This window comes from Canis lupus, chromosome 3, assembly GCF_048164855.1.
Source record: "Canis lupus baileyi chromosome 3, mCanLup2.hap1, whole genome shotgun sequence".
Classification (NCBI taxonomy): Eukaryota; Metazoa; Chordata; class Mammalia; order Carnivora; family Canidae; genus Canis; species Canis lupus.
The window spans coordinates 60069970-60083833 of record NC_132840.1 but is presented as its reverse complement, the minus strand read 5'-3'; the positions used below and the strand labels follow the sequence as shown (position 1 = coordinate 60083833).

General features: G+C 41.0%; 1 protein-coding gene across 2 annotated transcripts; it reads left to right on the top strand.

Annotated features, from left to right (window-relative positions):
- Positions 1-412: 412 nt before the first annotated feature.
- MMP27 (matrix metallopeptidase 27) lies at positions 413-13603 on the top strand. Of its 2 annotated transcripts, XM_072821755.1 has the most exons (10): positions 413-567; positions 1395-1633; positions 2644-2792; positions 2885-3013; positions 8327-8488; positions 8668-8788; positions 10024-10154; positions 11187-11346; positions 12294-12397; positions 13341-13603. In XM_072821755.1, the coding sequence occupies exons 1-10, from the start codon at positions 466-468 to the stop codon at positions 13580-13582; spliced, it is 1539 nt and encodes a 512-aa protein (XP_072677856.1). In that variant the 5' UTR covers positions 413-465; the 3' UTR covers positions 13583-13603. The 2 variants fall into 2 exon arrangements, with proteins under 2 accessions (XP_072677856.1, XP_072677857.1); XM_072821756.1 differs by lacking the exon at positions 2644-2792 and having other exon boundaries at positions 2838-3013.
- Positions 13604-13864: the final 261 nt, after the last annotated feature.

The following is a 13864-nucleotide window of genomic DNA, read 5'->3' as shown; positions in this document are numbered from 1 at the left end:
TATGGTGGCAGGCAAATAGCAGATGCCCAACAAACATGGGATGTTTATATTGGGGTAATTTGGGTAACCCCAAATGACTCCTGATTCAATTGTCTTTTCGTGATACCCTTCTATCCAAGATACTCTGGAGTTTCATTTAAAAAAATCACTTTATAAACTCTCAAGAATTTCAAAAATAAGAAAATCTCCAACTTTGCAAGGACAGCAGTAACTTGGAGGCTGACTTCCTATTATATATTCAGTTCAATAATGAACAGTGATTGTGTTTATTCAAACACTACAGATCATGATTGCAAAATCAAGTTAACCTAAGGGGAAAAAAAAGCATATCATGACACACTTCATGGCAAATGTTCTTTTCTGTTATTAATTAAATGATGATACAAGCCAATTCATGCCACGTCTTGCTCTTGTTTTCTAAATTCTGTGGAAACAGAAACAGGCTTCGACAGAAAAGAGAGAGGAATGAAGAGCCTTCTGCTTCAATTTTTTCTTTTTATAACGTTTTCATCTGCATTTCCTACAGAACAAAAGATGGACACTGAAGAAAACATGCAACTGGCACAGGTACTGTCTCAATACATGTTAATAATGACTATCAATGAAAATTAACTTTACTGATTGCCTTGGAACCTAAAATGGCAACAAATTCCTACAAAAGATTCCTGTACTTCCCCTTAGCTCTGAGGACACCAAGTAACCGAGTGTGGGGTGGAGGGTGAGTGGGGTGGAAACGGAGGACTTGCTGCCACTTCAAGCAATGGGTCCGAGTGAAGGCAGAGGCAGGAGAAAGGGGACATCCCTGGGAGAAATGGGGATCTCTCCATTTCTATATTTCTAAACATTTCTAAATCATTTGGGAATTTCTGTACCAGCCAGGAGGTCCTAGCTACAACCTTAGATCCTCTTACTCCTACATGCATGAAAAATACTTTGCCTTGAAGATTTCTTCTAAAAATCAGTCCAGTGAATTTGCCATATTTGGTTAAAATAATTAAATTTGCAAAATAAAAAAACACACATCTCTTCTAGAATTTGTTTCAAGGAAACATCAAAATGAAAGTAGCAGCAAAACTGTGTGAGATATGTGATCTTTAACATGTAGAAGCAGCTGATTGTCTTCTGTAAAGGTTTGGAGTTTTATGGGCTGTGTGGTGTAGATAATTTTGGTCACACAGTTCAGCTACTTCCTGGAAATGAAAAGGCAGGATGACTCTTCCTTTCTTCTTTCCTCCTCACTCCTTCCCTCCCCTGACTCCTGACTTCTTTCTCCACCACACCCACCCACCCCCACACACACACACTGCCAAAAAACATTTCAGGCAATTTTGTTTTGTCCTGAGATACAGATTTGTTGTCCTGTAGTCTGTACCCTTTTTTGTCTTTTTGGTCAGGCGTATCTCAACCAGTTCTACTCTCTTGAAATAGAAGGGAGTCATCTTGCCCAAAGCAAGAACAAGAGTCTCTTAGTTGGCAAAATTCGGGAAATGCAAGCATTTTTTGGATTGACAGTGACTGGACAACTGGACTCAAACACTCTTGAGATCATGAAGACACCCAGGTGTGGAGTCCCTGATGTGGGTCAGTATGGCTACACCCTTCCAGGGTGGAGAAAATACAACCTCACGTACAGGTAATGCTTCTGCACACTTATTTCCCCCTCATCCCAAACACAGGAACATGATCTCCAAGGAACAATAATAATAGTTTATTTTATAGAGCACTTCCCTGGTGCATGGCCCTTCACAGATCTCATTTATTCTATCCAGTCTTACCAGCGACTGGCTCTGGCCGATATGCTTTAATCTCTAGCCTCTGCCACTTGCATATATATTCAAGACAAGAAGCACTGTCAGATGGCAGCACAGGCAGATGGCTGAAGATATGGCTGGAGTATGCTCAAGTACAACCAGTTCATGTTAGCGACACTTCTGGGTCAGAGTCATCAAATTTCAGATGGACCCGGGGGTGAACTGGGGCCTTTGCTCCCAGGCACCTCAAGGAAAGGCTCATTGGCAGAAAGATGATGATGTGCGCTTCCGGCCTGAGTCGGTGGCCTTGACTGTTGCTCCCAAGCCCTACTGGCAGACACCGAAGGGTACTTCTCATAGCTCTTCCTTCACTTTATTGAGTCTTAGGAATTAAAAATAGCTTCAGCAAGATAGGGAATATAAACCAGAGGAAAATCTTTTCCTGAGTAACTAACTCTTTAAGGCTCTCAAGAGAGACTCTTAATACATGATGCATGTGTAAGACTGATTTCCACAAGCCATCTGAGAAAGCAGATCTCCATTCTATCGAGGATGCATTGATAATACATTCACGTACACAGCAAGCATGTACATGTGATTAATGCTCTCCTACTCAGAATATGATCTTAGGAAAGTCACTGAACCTCTTTGATTCCCATTTGTTAAAGTGAGGGGATATACTACCTGATCAGGAGGGCAGATGCAGGATTGGATCATACAGAATATATAAAAGTGCTTGATTGAAATCGTAAGGTATTATACCAATGCAAGAATAGTAGGATACTAGAAGTTACTGCAGCACACAATTGATAAGAAACCATCTTCTTTTTGTCTGTGTGCCTACATGCATGTGTAACCCCCAAGTGATCTGGTTTTTTTAATTTTTTTTAAGAATTGTAAACTATACTCCAGATATGGCACGAGTGGATGTGGACAAGGCTATCCAGAATGGCCTAGAAGTGTGGAGTGGAGTTACTCCGCTGACATTCACCAAGATTTCCAAGGGGATTGCAGACATCATGATTGCCTTTAGGACCCGAGGTAAGATTTCCAGCAGAGATAAAAGAACAACTATTTCCATCTCAGGAGATATGAAGAGGCTGACCTTTTCCCTCCTGTGAACTGTATCTCAGTCCACGGCTGGTGTCCTCGTTATTTTGATGGCCCCTTGGGAGTCCTCGGCCATGCCTTTCCTCCTGGTCTGGGTTTGGGTGGAGACACTCACTTCGACGAAGATGAAGATTGGACAAAGGATGGAGCAGGTGAGCCCAGTTTTCTTCATGAAAAATTTTTATTATTCTAAGAAATCCCTGAAATAGCTTTGCAGTGAGTTGCTTTTCATCTCCCAATTTCCCCACAGTTTGCCATATTCCAAGATGACATTGATGAAAGTGTTCAATCTATTCAGATAATTGTGCTTGTACAGGTCAGAGCCTTAACCACACAATACCCTCATGAAGGTGCTAATCCTTCTATGATCTGAGCATTCATTCATACACCCACAATGCCTGAAGGTCCACCATGTGCCTGGAACTGTGCAAGGCATTGGACAGACCACAGACTTATACTAGAAAAGTTCTAACCCTTCACGATCTTGTGTGATGTGAAGCCCAGACCACACCACACGCCCTACAAGGCAAAGTGTGCTATGTGTTGTACCAATGGTAAAAGTGTTCTGTGGCTTCAGGATTGAAGAAGACTCTAGGGAGGTGGTAATTCTGAGTTAGTGAATGAAGGGTGGTATGTGGGCTCATACCCATTGAAGGTTTATTTAAAGGCATGAACCTCCACTTCCAATACTTGCCCAATACTCCACTTCCAATATTTGGATAATCTTTATCCAACCTATTCCCTCAGACCAACTGAGTTGATCTTATTTCTTTTACTATGCCTGCCTGCACTAAAATAGGAAGTATTTTATTACTTTTCAAACAAAAACCAAAACTTTACTACTGTAAAAGTATGTGCATCCAACAAAGGAGCAGGCTCAGTAGACTCTCAGGTTCTCCCCACTCCATTTACTGTCCTTGACAACAGTCACTTTGGGTCTGGTGTCTGGTTTCCGGGGTCCCAGGAAAGCAGAGATTATGGCTCTCCTGATAGGTGATATATAAGATCACAGTTCAGTTCTGACTAAGTAACTCCAGATAGCCTGTGGGTCAGTTTCGTAGTTTCTGCAAATCAGCACATGATAGATGCTCTACAATTTTGGCAAATGAAGTCGATCAAAAATCCTTTACTCAGCATCCACCATGACCCAGGCTCTGTGATACAAACAGAGTACACAATAGTGTGCAAGACACAGATCTTGACCTTGAGGAGTTTACAGTCTAGGAGATACACACTCTCAAATGGCAATTAAAATCAGTAGACCAACAGTGGATAAATGTAGTAAATGTACAATGTAGTAAAGCAAGAAATTTAATCCAAATACAGAGGTCAGGGGAGAAAGTGATACCAAACCTGAGCCAAAGGCTAAGCAGGAACTCAGAAAACAAAGTGGAGTAGAGAATGTTCTGGATAGAATAGCCCAAACAACTCAAGTAGCAGGATTTTGGTGGAAATGGTGAATAGGAGCCAGACCACATAGGGTCTGAAATGCTAACATAAAGGTTAGAAGTCATTGAGATGAACTGAGTTTGAATTATCTTTTCAGAGTCACTTTTCCTTTCTTGTCCAAAAGCACACCCTGTGATACTGCCTGCCAGACAAGGGCATGAGCAAAGACCAGAACAGAAAAGCCTGAAGGCCATTCCATGTATGTTTTGTGCAAACATCATTGGACAAGGCTCCATCACAGGGGGCTCAGCCTTTTCCGTAGGATCTATAGGTTTCACTACAAGTCCTGGGACAGACTTTTCTATTTAGAAACCTACAGACTAGTGGGAGAGACAGAAAGATAAAAAGGTACTTTCTTTTTATTATTTAATTATACAAAATTGTAATTGCTTTTATTTAATTAGTTTGGAGGAATTTTTTATTTTTTATTTATTTTTAAAATTTCTAAATTTTTTATTTTTTAAAGATTTATTCGTTTACTTTATTTTATTTTTTAAATCTTATTTAAATTCAATTTGCCACCATATAGTATAACACCCAGTGTTCATCACAGTACATGCCTTCCTTAGTGCCTATCACCCAGTTACCCCATCCCCCCAACCACCTCCCCTTCTGCAACCTTTTGTTTGTTTTCCAGAGTTAGGAGTATCTCATGGCCTGTCTTCCTCTCTGATTTTTCCCCACTCAGTTTCCCTCCTTTCCCTTATAGTCCCTTTCATTATTTTATATTCCATATATGAGTGAAACCATTGTCCTTCTCCAATTGACTTATTTCACTCAGCATAATACCCTCCAGTACCATCCATGTTGAAGCAAATGGTGTGTATTCGTCCTTTCTGATGGCTGAGTAATATTCTATAGTATATATAGACCACATCTTCAAAAAGGCACTTTCACCATGCATGATGAGACTTCTAACATGGGTAAGTTCAGGGGACTATGCCTTGTGTAGAAGGTGCATCTAACCGGTCTTTCATCCAAACAAACACCTGGATATCCAGCAACCATTTTTTTTTTCTCATTAAACTTTTGTTTTAATGGGCCTCAAAATTCTGTGACAGATTTTTGGTCAAGTTGTTTCCATTAAAAAGTACTGACTTTAAAAACTAATAACTTAAAACTGCCACACAGGCACAAAAACAACAGCAAAAACAAGTGGTCCATAAAACATTCTCCTTTCCTTCTGAAGGTTTTACGATGCATTGTTATCATTAACCAGTCTTTACTATTAAACTTAAATGGCCAATTGACACACAGTTCTGAGACCGTTCTTCCACCACTGATTAAGACTGGGGTGGCAGGTATTGGGGATAATATTCACTTAGCCTTCTGAGCTTTCTGGGCAGGCTTGGTGACTTTGCCAGCTCCAGCTGCCTTCCGGTCCACTGCTTTGATGACACCCACAGCAACCGTCTGTCTCACATCACAAACAGCAAAACAGCCCAGAGGAGGATAGTCAGAGAAGCTCTCAACACACATAGGTTTGCCAGGAACCATATCAGCAATGGCAGCATCCCTAGATTTCAAGAACTTGGGACCATCTTCCAGCTTTTTTCCAGAACGACGATCTATCTTCTCCTTCAGCTCAGCAAGCTTGCAAGCCATGAGCTGTGACAATCCAGCACAGGTGTGTATCCAGCACTGATTTGGCCTAGATGGTTCAGGATACTCACCTGAGCCGTGAAGCCAGCTGCTTCCATTGGTGGGTCATTTTTGCTGTCACCAGACACGTTGCCATGACGAACATCTTTGACAGATACGTTCTTGACATTGAAGCCCACATTGTCCCCAGGAAGAGCCTCACTCAAAGCCTCAGGGTGCATTTCAACAGACTTTACTTCAGGTGTAACATTGACTGTGGCAAAGGTGACCACCATGCCAGGCTTAAGAACACCAGTCTCCACTTGACCCACTGGGACAGTACCAATTTTGTAGACGTCCTGGAGAGGCAGACGCAAGGGCTTATCAGTTGGACGAGTTGGTGGCAGACTGCAATCCAGAGCTTCAAGCAGTGTGGTTCCACTGGCATTCCCAGCTTTACAGGTGACTTTCCATCCCTTGAACCAAGGCACGTTAGCACTTGGCTCCAGAATGTTGTCACCATTCCAACCAGAAATTGGCACAAAAGCTACTGTGTCAGGGTTGTAGCCAATTTTCTTAATGTAGGTGCTGACTTCCTTAACGATTTCCTAGTATCTCTTCTGGCTGTAGGGTGGTTCAGTGGAATCCATTTTGTTGACACCAACAATTAGTTGTTTTACACCCAGTGTGTAAGCCAGAAGAGCATGCTCACGGGTCTGCCCATTCTTGAAGATACCTGCTTCAAATTCACCAACACCAGCAGCAACAATCAGGACAGCACAGTCAGCCTGAGATGTGTCTGTAACCATGTTTTTGATAAAGCCTCTGTGTCCTGGGGCATCAATGATGGTCACATAATACTTGCTGGTCTTGAATTTCCACAGGGAGATATCAATGGTGATACCAGTTCACATTCAGCTTTCAGTTTATCCAAGACCCAGGCATACTTGAAGGAGCCTTTTCCCATCTCAGCAGCCTCCTTCTCAAATTTTTCAATAGTTCTTTTGTTGATCCCACCACATTTGTAGATCAGATGGCCGGTAGTGGTAGACTTTCTCGAATCTACGTGTCCAATGACGATGCTGTTGATGTGAGTCTTTTCATTTCCCATTTTGGTTTAGGGCTAGCGGCGGTTTTCACACCTGTGTTCTGGCAGCAAACCCACTGCGAAAAAGCTCCAGCAACCATTTTTAAGCCCCCACTACTGATAGACCGTTCAGTGGTCACCAGAAATAAAAGGTGGCTAAGACACAGTCCCTGAAAAGATGCATCACTTCATAAAATAAATAGTCAGTGCCATCCCTTATGTGCTATGACAGAATTAAACACTGAGACTATGGAAATGCAGAAAGGAATTTAACTCAATGAGGATAGGAATTGGGTGAAAGTGGGGGTAAGAGAGGCCTCAAGAAGGAGATGATTCTAGAAGGATTTCCTGAGCAACAAGAGGGAGAGCTCAGCAAACAGGGGGTGGCAGAGATAATATTCTGGGTAAATAGTATGGAGGTAGTAAGACATAGAGATTAGAAGGAACATGGCACAGATGAGACATGCAAATGATTCAGAATGGTTGGTTCATGAAATATGAAAATAAAATATGAGTCTGGAAAAAAGGCAGGGACTAGATCATGGAGGGCTATAGTAAGTAAGGTGTTTGGACTTGATCCTACAGCCAGTGGAGAACTTTTGAAGGATACAAGTAGGAGAGACATGATCGTGTACAGTACATCCCAGCAACAACCAAAAACTGGCTTCTATTTTTTTTAATAATATCCATTTCTCACACACCTCTTTCCTGCCATTTGCTTGATCTGGATCATAGTTTTTCATGATATGACTAATGCCTATTACTAGTGTTGAAATATTTCCCAGATAAATGATGGTGCATAGAAGAATTATCCACTGTATGGCAAGACTTTCCATCTGACCCCTTAGTTACTTCTTTTTTTTTTTTTTTTACAAATTTTTAAAAATTAAAAAAATTTTTTTTTTATTTATTTATGATAGTCACCCAGAGAGAGAGAGAGAGGCAGAGACACAGGCAGAGGGAGAAGCAGGCTCCATGCACCGGGAGCCCGACGTGGGATTCGATCCCGGGTCTCCAGGATCACGCCCTGGGCCAAAGGCAGGCGCCAAACTGCTGCGCCACCCAGGGATCCCAATTTTTTAAAATTTTTTATTTATTTATGATAGTCACAGAGAGAGAGAGAGAGAGGCAGAGACACAGGCAGAGGGAGAAGCAGGCTCCATGCCCTGGGAGCCCGACGTGGGATTCGATCTCGATCCTGGGTCTCCAGGATCGCGCCCTGGGCCAAAGGCAGGCGCTAAACCGCTGCGTCACCCAGGGATCCCCCCTTAGTTACTTCTAATCTCAGATGCAACTGTTCTCCTTTTGATTGACCAACATACCCTTATTTTTTTCTGTTTTTGTTAAGGATTCAACTTATTTCTCGTGGCTGCTCATGAATTTGGTCATGCACTGGGACTCTCTCACTCCAATGATCAAACAGCTTTGATGTTTCCAAATTATGTCTCCCTGGATCCTAACAAATACCCACTTTCTCAGGACGATATTAATGGAATCCAATCTATCTATGGTAAGCAACATCATAAATCTGAATATATGTGAACTAAATAGGAAACTTTCCAGAAAGGAAGTGAAAAAAAAATTTCTTGAAATAGCACCATGAAGAAAATATCCCCTTGGGTAAGATCCTTCTGTAGGTATTTCCACATGCCTTCTTAATTCACTGTGATATTTCTTTTCTCATCAAAGGGAGTCTACCTACGGCATCTGCTAAGCCAAAGGAATCCACTATACTCCATGCCTGTGACCCTGATTTGACTTTTGATGCTATCACCACTTTCCGCAGAGAAGTAATGTTCTTTAAAGGCAGGTAAACCCATTCCCTTAAACACCTCAACTTCCTATGAATATTCTTCTCTTCAAGATATCTGGAGATAAATAAGGAGGAAATTCACAGGGATAGTGAGAATGTGTCCCATCTCATTTTCATTTTATAACTGCCCGCACTCCTTGAATGTTTTACTACGTGTATATATCTCTTTCTCGTTTGATAAATTAATTTTTAAATGTTCTTAACCAAATTTTTTAACTGCTATTGGATAAGAAGGTGAGTAGAGTCACTTTCAGTGACTTCTTTGCTAGAATAACACACCAATCCCAGTGGTGCTGGATCTGACCTATACCATCTCAGGAACCAACTGTTAAATTTTGGGGAATTTTGTAAACCACTTCACAACACTTCTGTAGCTTGAAACTGGCCATGGTTGGAGTATTTACACCCTGGAAAATCAGCAAATGATAAAAATTAGGTCTTTTTCCTACCTACAGAGCCAGTTGTTAAACATGTATGAGCCGGCCATTCCATAACATTGCATCAACAAAGTGTTAGCTGTGGTGGGAACTCTCTTCTCCACCGTGTATAACTTACTGGACTTAAGTTGCAACATGATGTGTCAGTTGAGTATACCATACTATATTTTCAGAAAAAGTATTGGGACACAGACCATCTCACAAGCATACGGGGCACGAGAAAAGGATATTTGAAATCAGTCTCCTTCCACCCACAGTCTATCCAGCACTTGGATGACACGCTATCACTGCCATGCTCCACACAGCAGAGGCTGAGGCTACTTATCAGGGACATCAGAGTGGGGTTGCAAGCATGGAAAGGAAATGGAAAAAAAAGGACTTTTCGGGTCTCATTCATAGACTCAGAACTTTACATCCAGAGAGGGAAATCTGAGAAAATATGTTAGCATGCAATGATAACTTTATTCTAGCAAACATCAGCTCAAAAAGTTTTCTTAGATGTGTTACCTTGGAATTTTGAGTATTGCTGATTTGGCCAAAATGAGGCCACTGTGCACTCAGCTATGGGTAGGTTGCTACTCTAAGTTCGCAGGAGGGTGGACACAAAGGCATGTCCTGACCTTGGTAGTCCAAAGGCTAGGACTGGACTCACAACCATGTAAATTTGTTGAGGAAAATTGTGTGAATGTTCTAACTTATTTGAGGAGACTGCTAATCAACTAAACAAAATGCAAGGTTTACAGTGTTTTCACTGCAATATAGGCTGTTTGTGAAAGTGTCTTTTGTTTCACACAGACACGTATGGAGGATCTATTATGACATCACTGATGTTGAATTTGAACTGATCTCTTCATTCTGGCCCTCTCTGCCAGCCGATATTCAAGCTGCATATGAGAACCCCAAAGATAAGATGCTAGTGTTTAAAGGTAATTTTTTTCCATCTCAATTTCTCTTCTGTCTCTGGATGTCTAAATTGGTTGGTGAGTATTTTGGGGCAAGGAACATAATATTCATGCGTGGGCCTGATGGAGAGTGCTTCTGCCCTGACTGTGGGTTCCTATCATAAAGAAAAAGTATCCAGGGATTCTTTAGCTGTGAAGACAAATATCATTCCAACTGCATGGGAGCTAAAAGAAACCTGCATGGTAAAAACTAAAAAACTATCTTTTTTCTGCCAATTAAAGGGAACCCATCTGTCTTTTATATTCTCTTTTTACTAGGGTTGATTCAACAAATAAAAATACAAAATGCCTTAAATTTCAGATAAAATGCATAATTTTTAGCATAAGTATGTTCCTTGAAATATTTTAAATATACTTACACCAAAAATAGTCATTATTTATTTGAAATTCAAATTTAACTGGAATCTTACATTTAACTTGGCAATACTACTTTTTATATAGATTTCATCACATTACTTGCCTTTGAGAATACTTGGGGGCTGGGGGATCCCTGGGTGGCTCAGTGGTTTAGCTCCTGCCTTCGGCCCAGGACGTGATCCTAGAGTCCTGGGCTCAAGTCCCACATCGGGCTCTCTGCATGGAGCCTGCTTCTCCCTCTGCCTGTGTCTCTGCCTCTGTGTGTGTGTGTGTGTGTGTGTGTGTGTGTGTGTGTGTGTGTCTCATGAATAAATAAAATCTTTTAAAAAAAGAGAGAGAATACTTGGGGGCTGAAATCTAGGAGAACATTTACAAACATAGTTGACTATTTTGTCAGAGTTAGAGAAATAATCCACTGAAACCAATTGACATGCACACTAGTGAGCATGCTCACTATTAACAGTGTATGTTGTTGGTGTCATTGTAATGATAAAACCAGTTAAAGAAGGCAGTAAGAATAAATGGGGACATAAGATTACTAAGTCCTGAGAGATGAGGTATCTATTTTCAAATTTCTTAAGACATCTCTTTTTCCCTCTAGGAAATAGATCAGAAGATAATCACTTTTTCTCTTCTTAGATGACAACTTCTGGATGATCAGAGGATATGCTGTCTTGCCAGATTTTCCCAAACCCATCCGTACACTTGGCTTTCCAAGAAGCGTGAAGAAAATTGATGCAGCTGTCTGTGACCACAGCACTAGAAAAACCTACTTCTTTGTGGGCATTTGGTGCTGGAGGTAAGTTTGCAGACAATCAACCTCTTCACTATATTCTGCATCACTTTAACATGGACAGAAATAGAATTAACATATAGTCCTCTTAAAGTCAATTATGTTGAAGCCCATCTCGGGTAGATGACATGCACCAAACAAAAGAATGTTTCAGGGAGTCCAAAGACCTTTCTCTAACATACAGATAAGATAAAATAATAAAGCTGGTGACGCCAACCAAATTGCTAATAACACAAACGTATCTGTTCAAAATCTGCAAAAGCTCCAAGCTGAACTCTTACTTTGTTTGTTTGTTTTTAATTTCAGTGTGCCTATCATACAGTGCAATGTTAGTTTCAGGTGTACAATGTAGTGACTCAACACTTCCTTACATCGCCCTGTGCTTATAAGGACAGGTACATGTCTTCATCCCCATCCCCTGTTCCTCCCACCCCCCACCCACCTCCCCTCTGGTGACCAGCAGTGTGTTCTCTGTAGTTTATAGGGTCTGTTTTGTGAGCCCGTACTCTGATTTGATACTCCCTCAAAATAGCATCAATCTGACTAATGATGTGGCTTTTTCCCCTCATCATTTCTTATTTTCAAGATCCTACAAATATTTCAGCCAAACATAAACTTTGACATGTTTTTCATTATTTTTAAAGCAATTTATTTGAGAGAGAGAGAGAGAATACAAGCAGGGAGAGGCAGAGGGAGAAGCAGACTCCCCACTGAGCAGGGAGCCCGATGTGGGACTCCATTCCAGGACCCTGAGATCATGACCTGAGCCAAATACAGACACTTAATGGACAGCCACCCAGGTGCTCCTGTTTTTCATTATTGATCAAATTAGTTTTCTTCTACTAGGGCTCCTTTTTCTCCACATCCCTATTTGACTCCAAGTGGGGCAGTGGAAGGATTAAGCTTCCCCAAAACAAAGATCCCTTGGGAACTTTTCCAATCCCTGCATCCAGGTATGATGAAGTGACCCAAACCATGGACAAAGGGTACCCACGGAGGGTGGTGAAGTACTTCCCGGGAGTTGGTCTCCGAGTCGATGCTGCTTTCCAGCATAAAGGTGAGCATCAATGCTAACCCTGTAGGATACTTGCAAGACTTTCCTGGTCAGGAAAGAAGACAGCACAGAAATATAAATGCTTCCATTTTCATGTGATTCTACTATTCTCAAGTACCTGTAATAATATACTCTAGCCAGGCAGGCATTCTCACAAACTGAATTAGTAAGTCCTGAATTATTTATTCTGTTATACCATTTCAAGTATGTGCAAAAAGTACCAAAATTAATTTTGCTTATCATTGATCCAAGAGAGCCCCTAAAAGTGTGAAAACTGACCAAGCACATGAACTGGAGAGTGACTTGCCAACTATTATGTGTGTAGCTTACTCTGCACTTGGGGATTGTGTGAGAAATTACAAATTCTTCAGAGTTTCTGAGGCAGATGTCAGATTGTGGGTAAGAAACAGGAATCTCCACTTCAGAGGAATCTCAGGCAGTTTAATGAACCAACGCAACTACCGCATCTTCAGACTTGGACCACGGATGACAACCCAGGACATGGACTAAGCAGGAGTCTAAGAAGCTCTCTGCGTGACACACCATCTTTCAGGGAGGTGAAATCTCACACAAAACCTTAACACCTGAAACACACAGAGCAGAACAATGTGAGGAACATGAGGATGTAGAGCCCACCCCCAGGGCTGCTTCTCCCCCTTGCTAAGACACTATTTTGAAACCTAGTTTGAGAGCCTCTGGCCTGAACCACAGTCTGGCTAGAAGGTGGTAAGCCCCTTGACATTCATGGTCACACTGTGGCTTCTTCTTTGGGGAAATAAAAATAACAATATTTCTCATGTGACAGTAGTAAAGTGTATGTAGATAACACACAAGTTTCTCTTCTCTCCATAATGTTCAATTATGTTATTCTATATGCATATAATTAACAAGTGTCGAATCATGATAGAGTTGTGCAAGTTAATTAATGGTGATTCTCTTTCTCTAGGATTCTTCTATTTCTTCCGTGGATCAAAGCAATTTGAATATGACCTTAAGGCAAAGAACATCACCAGAATAATGAAAATTAATACCTGGTTTCGGTGTAAAGAACCATTAAATGTATCATCTGATTTTAGTATCAGTGAGGAAGTCCACTCAGGAGGAGTAGAGACATTTTATCATAAGAATTTAAACTTGCTTATTTTCAATATTGTTCATGTGCTGAAAAAAATCTATAGTTATCAATAAAATTCAGAGACCGAAAGTAAACCCCCAGAGGTCTTTTAATCTGAACTCTGCTTCAAAATGTAATAGAACTATTCTTACACATAAACTGCCAGTCCTGGTTCTAGATTATCTTTGGAAAAAGAGTCCATGGATATACTGAGCTATCTGATTCTTTTTACAGGAAGTTATGATATACAAGCAAAACTCTTGCTATACTTTAACCCTGTTTTATGCTTCGTGAACTTGAAGAAGTAAGTCATGTGTCTTATAACAACTAAATACTGCAGGCATTCATTAAACCAC

Bases quoted from the DNA above. Each gene is read 5' to 3' on its own strand.
- MMP27 (XM_072821755.1), top strand. From the start codon at position 466: ATGAAGAGCCTTCTGCTTCAATTTTTTCTTTTTATAACGTTTTCATCT. The intron at 8,489-8,667 runs GTAAGCAACATC...TTCTCATCAAAG, and splicing joins TGGAATCCAATCTATCTATG to GGAGTCTACCTACGGCATCT. The intron at 8,789-10,023 runs GTAAACCCATTC...TGTTTCACACAG, and splicing joins GTAATGTTCTTTAAAGGCAG to ACACGTATGGAGGATCTATT.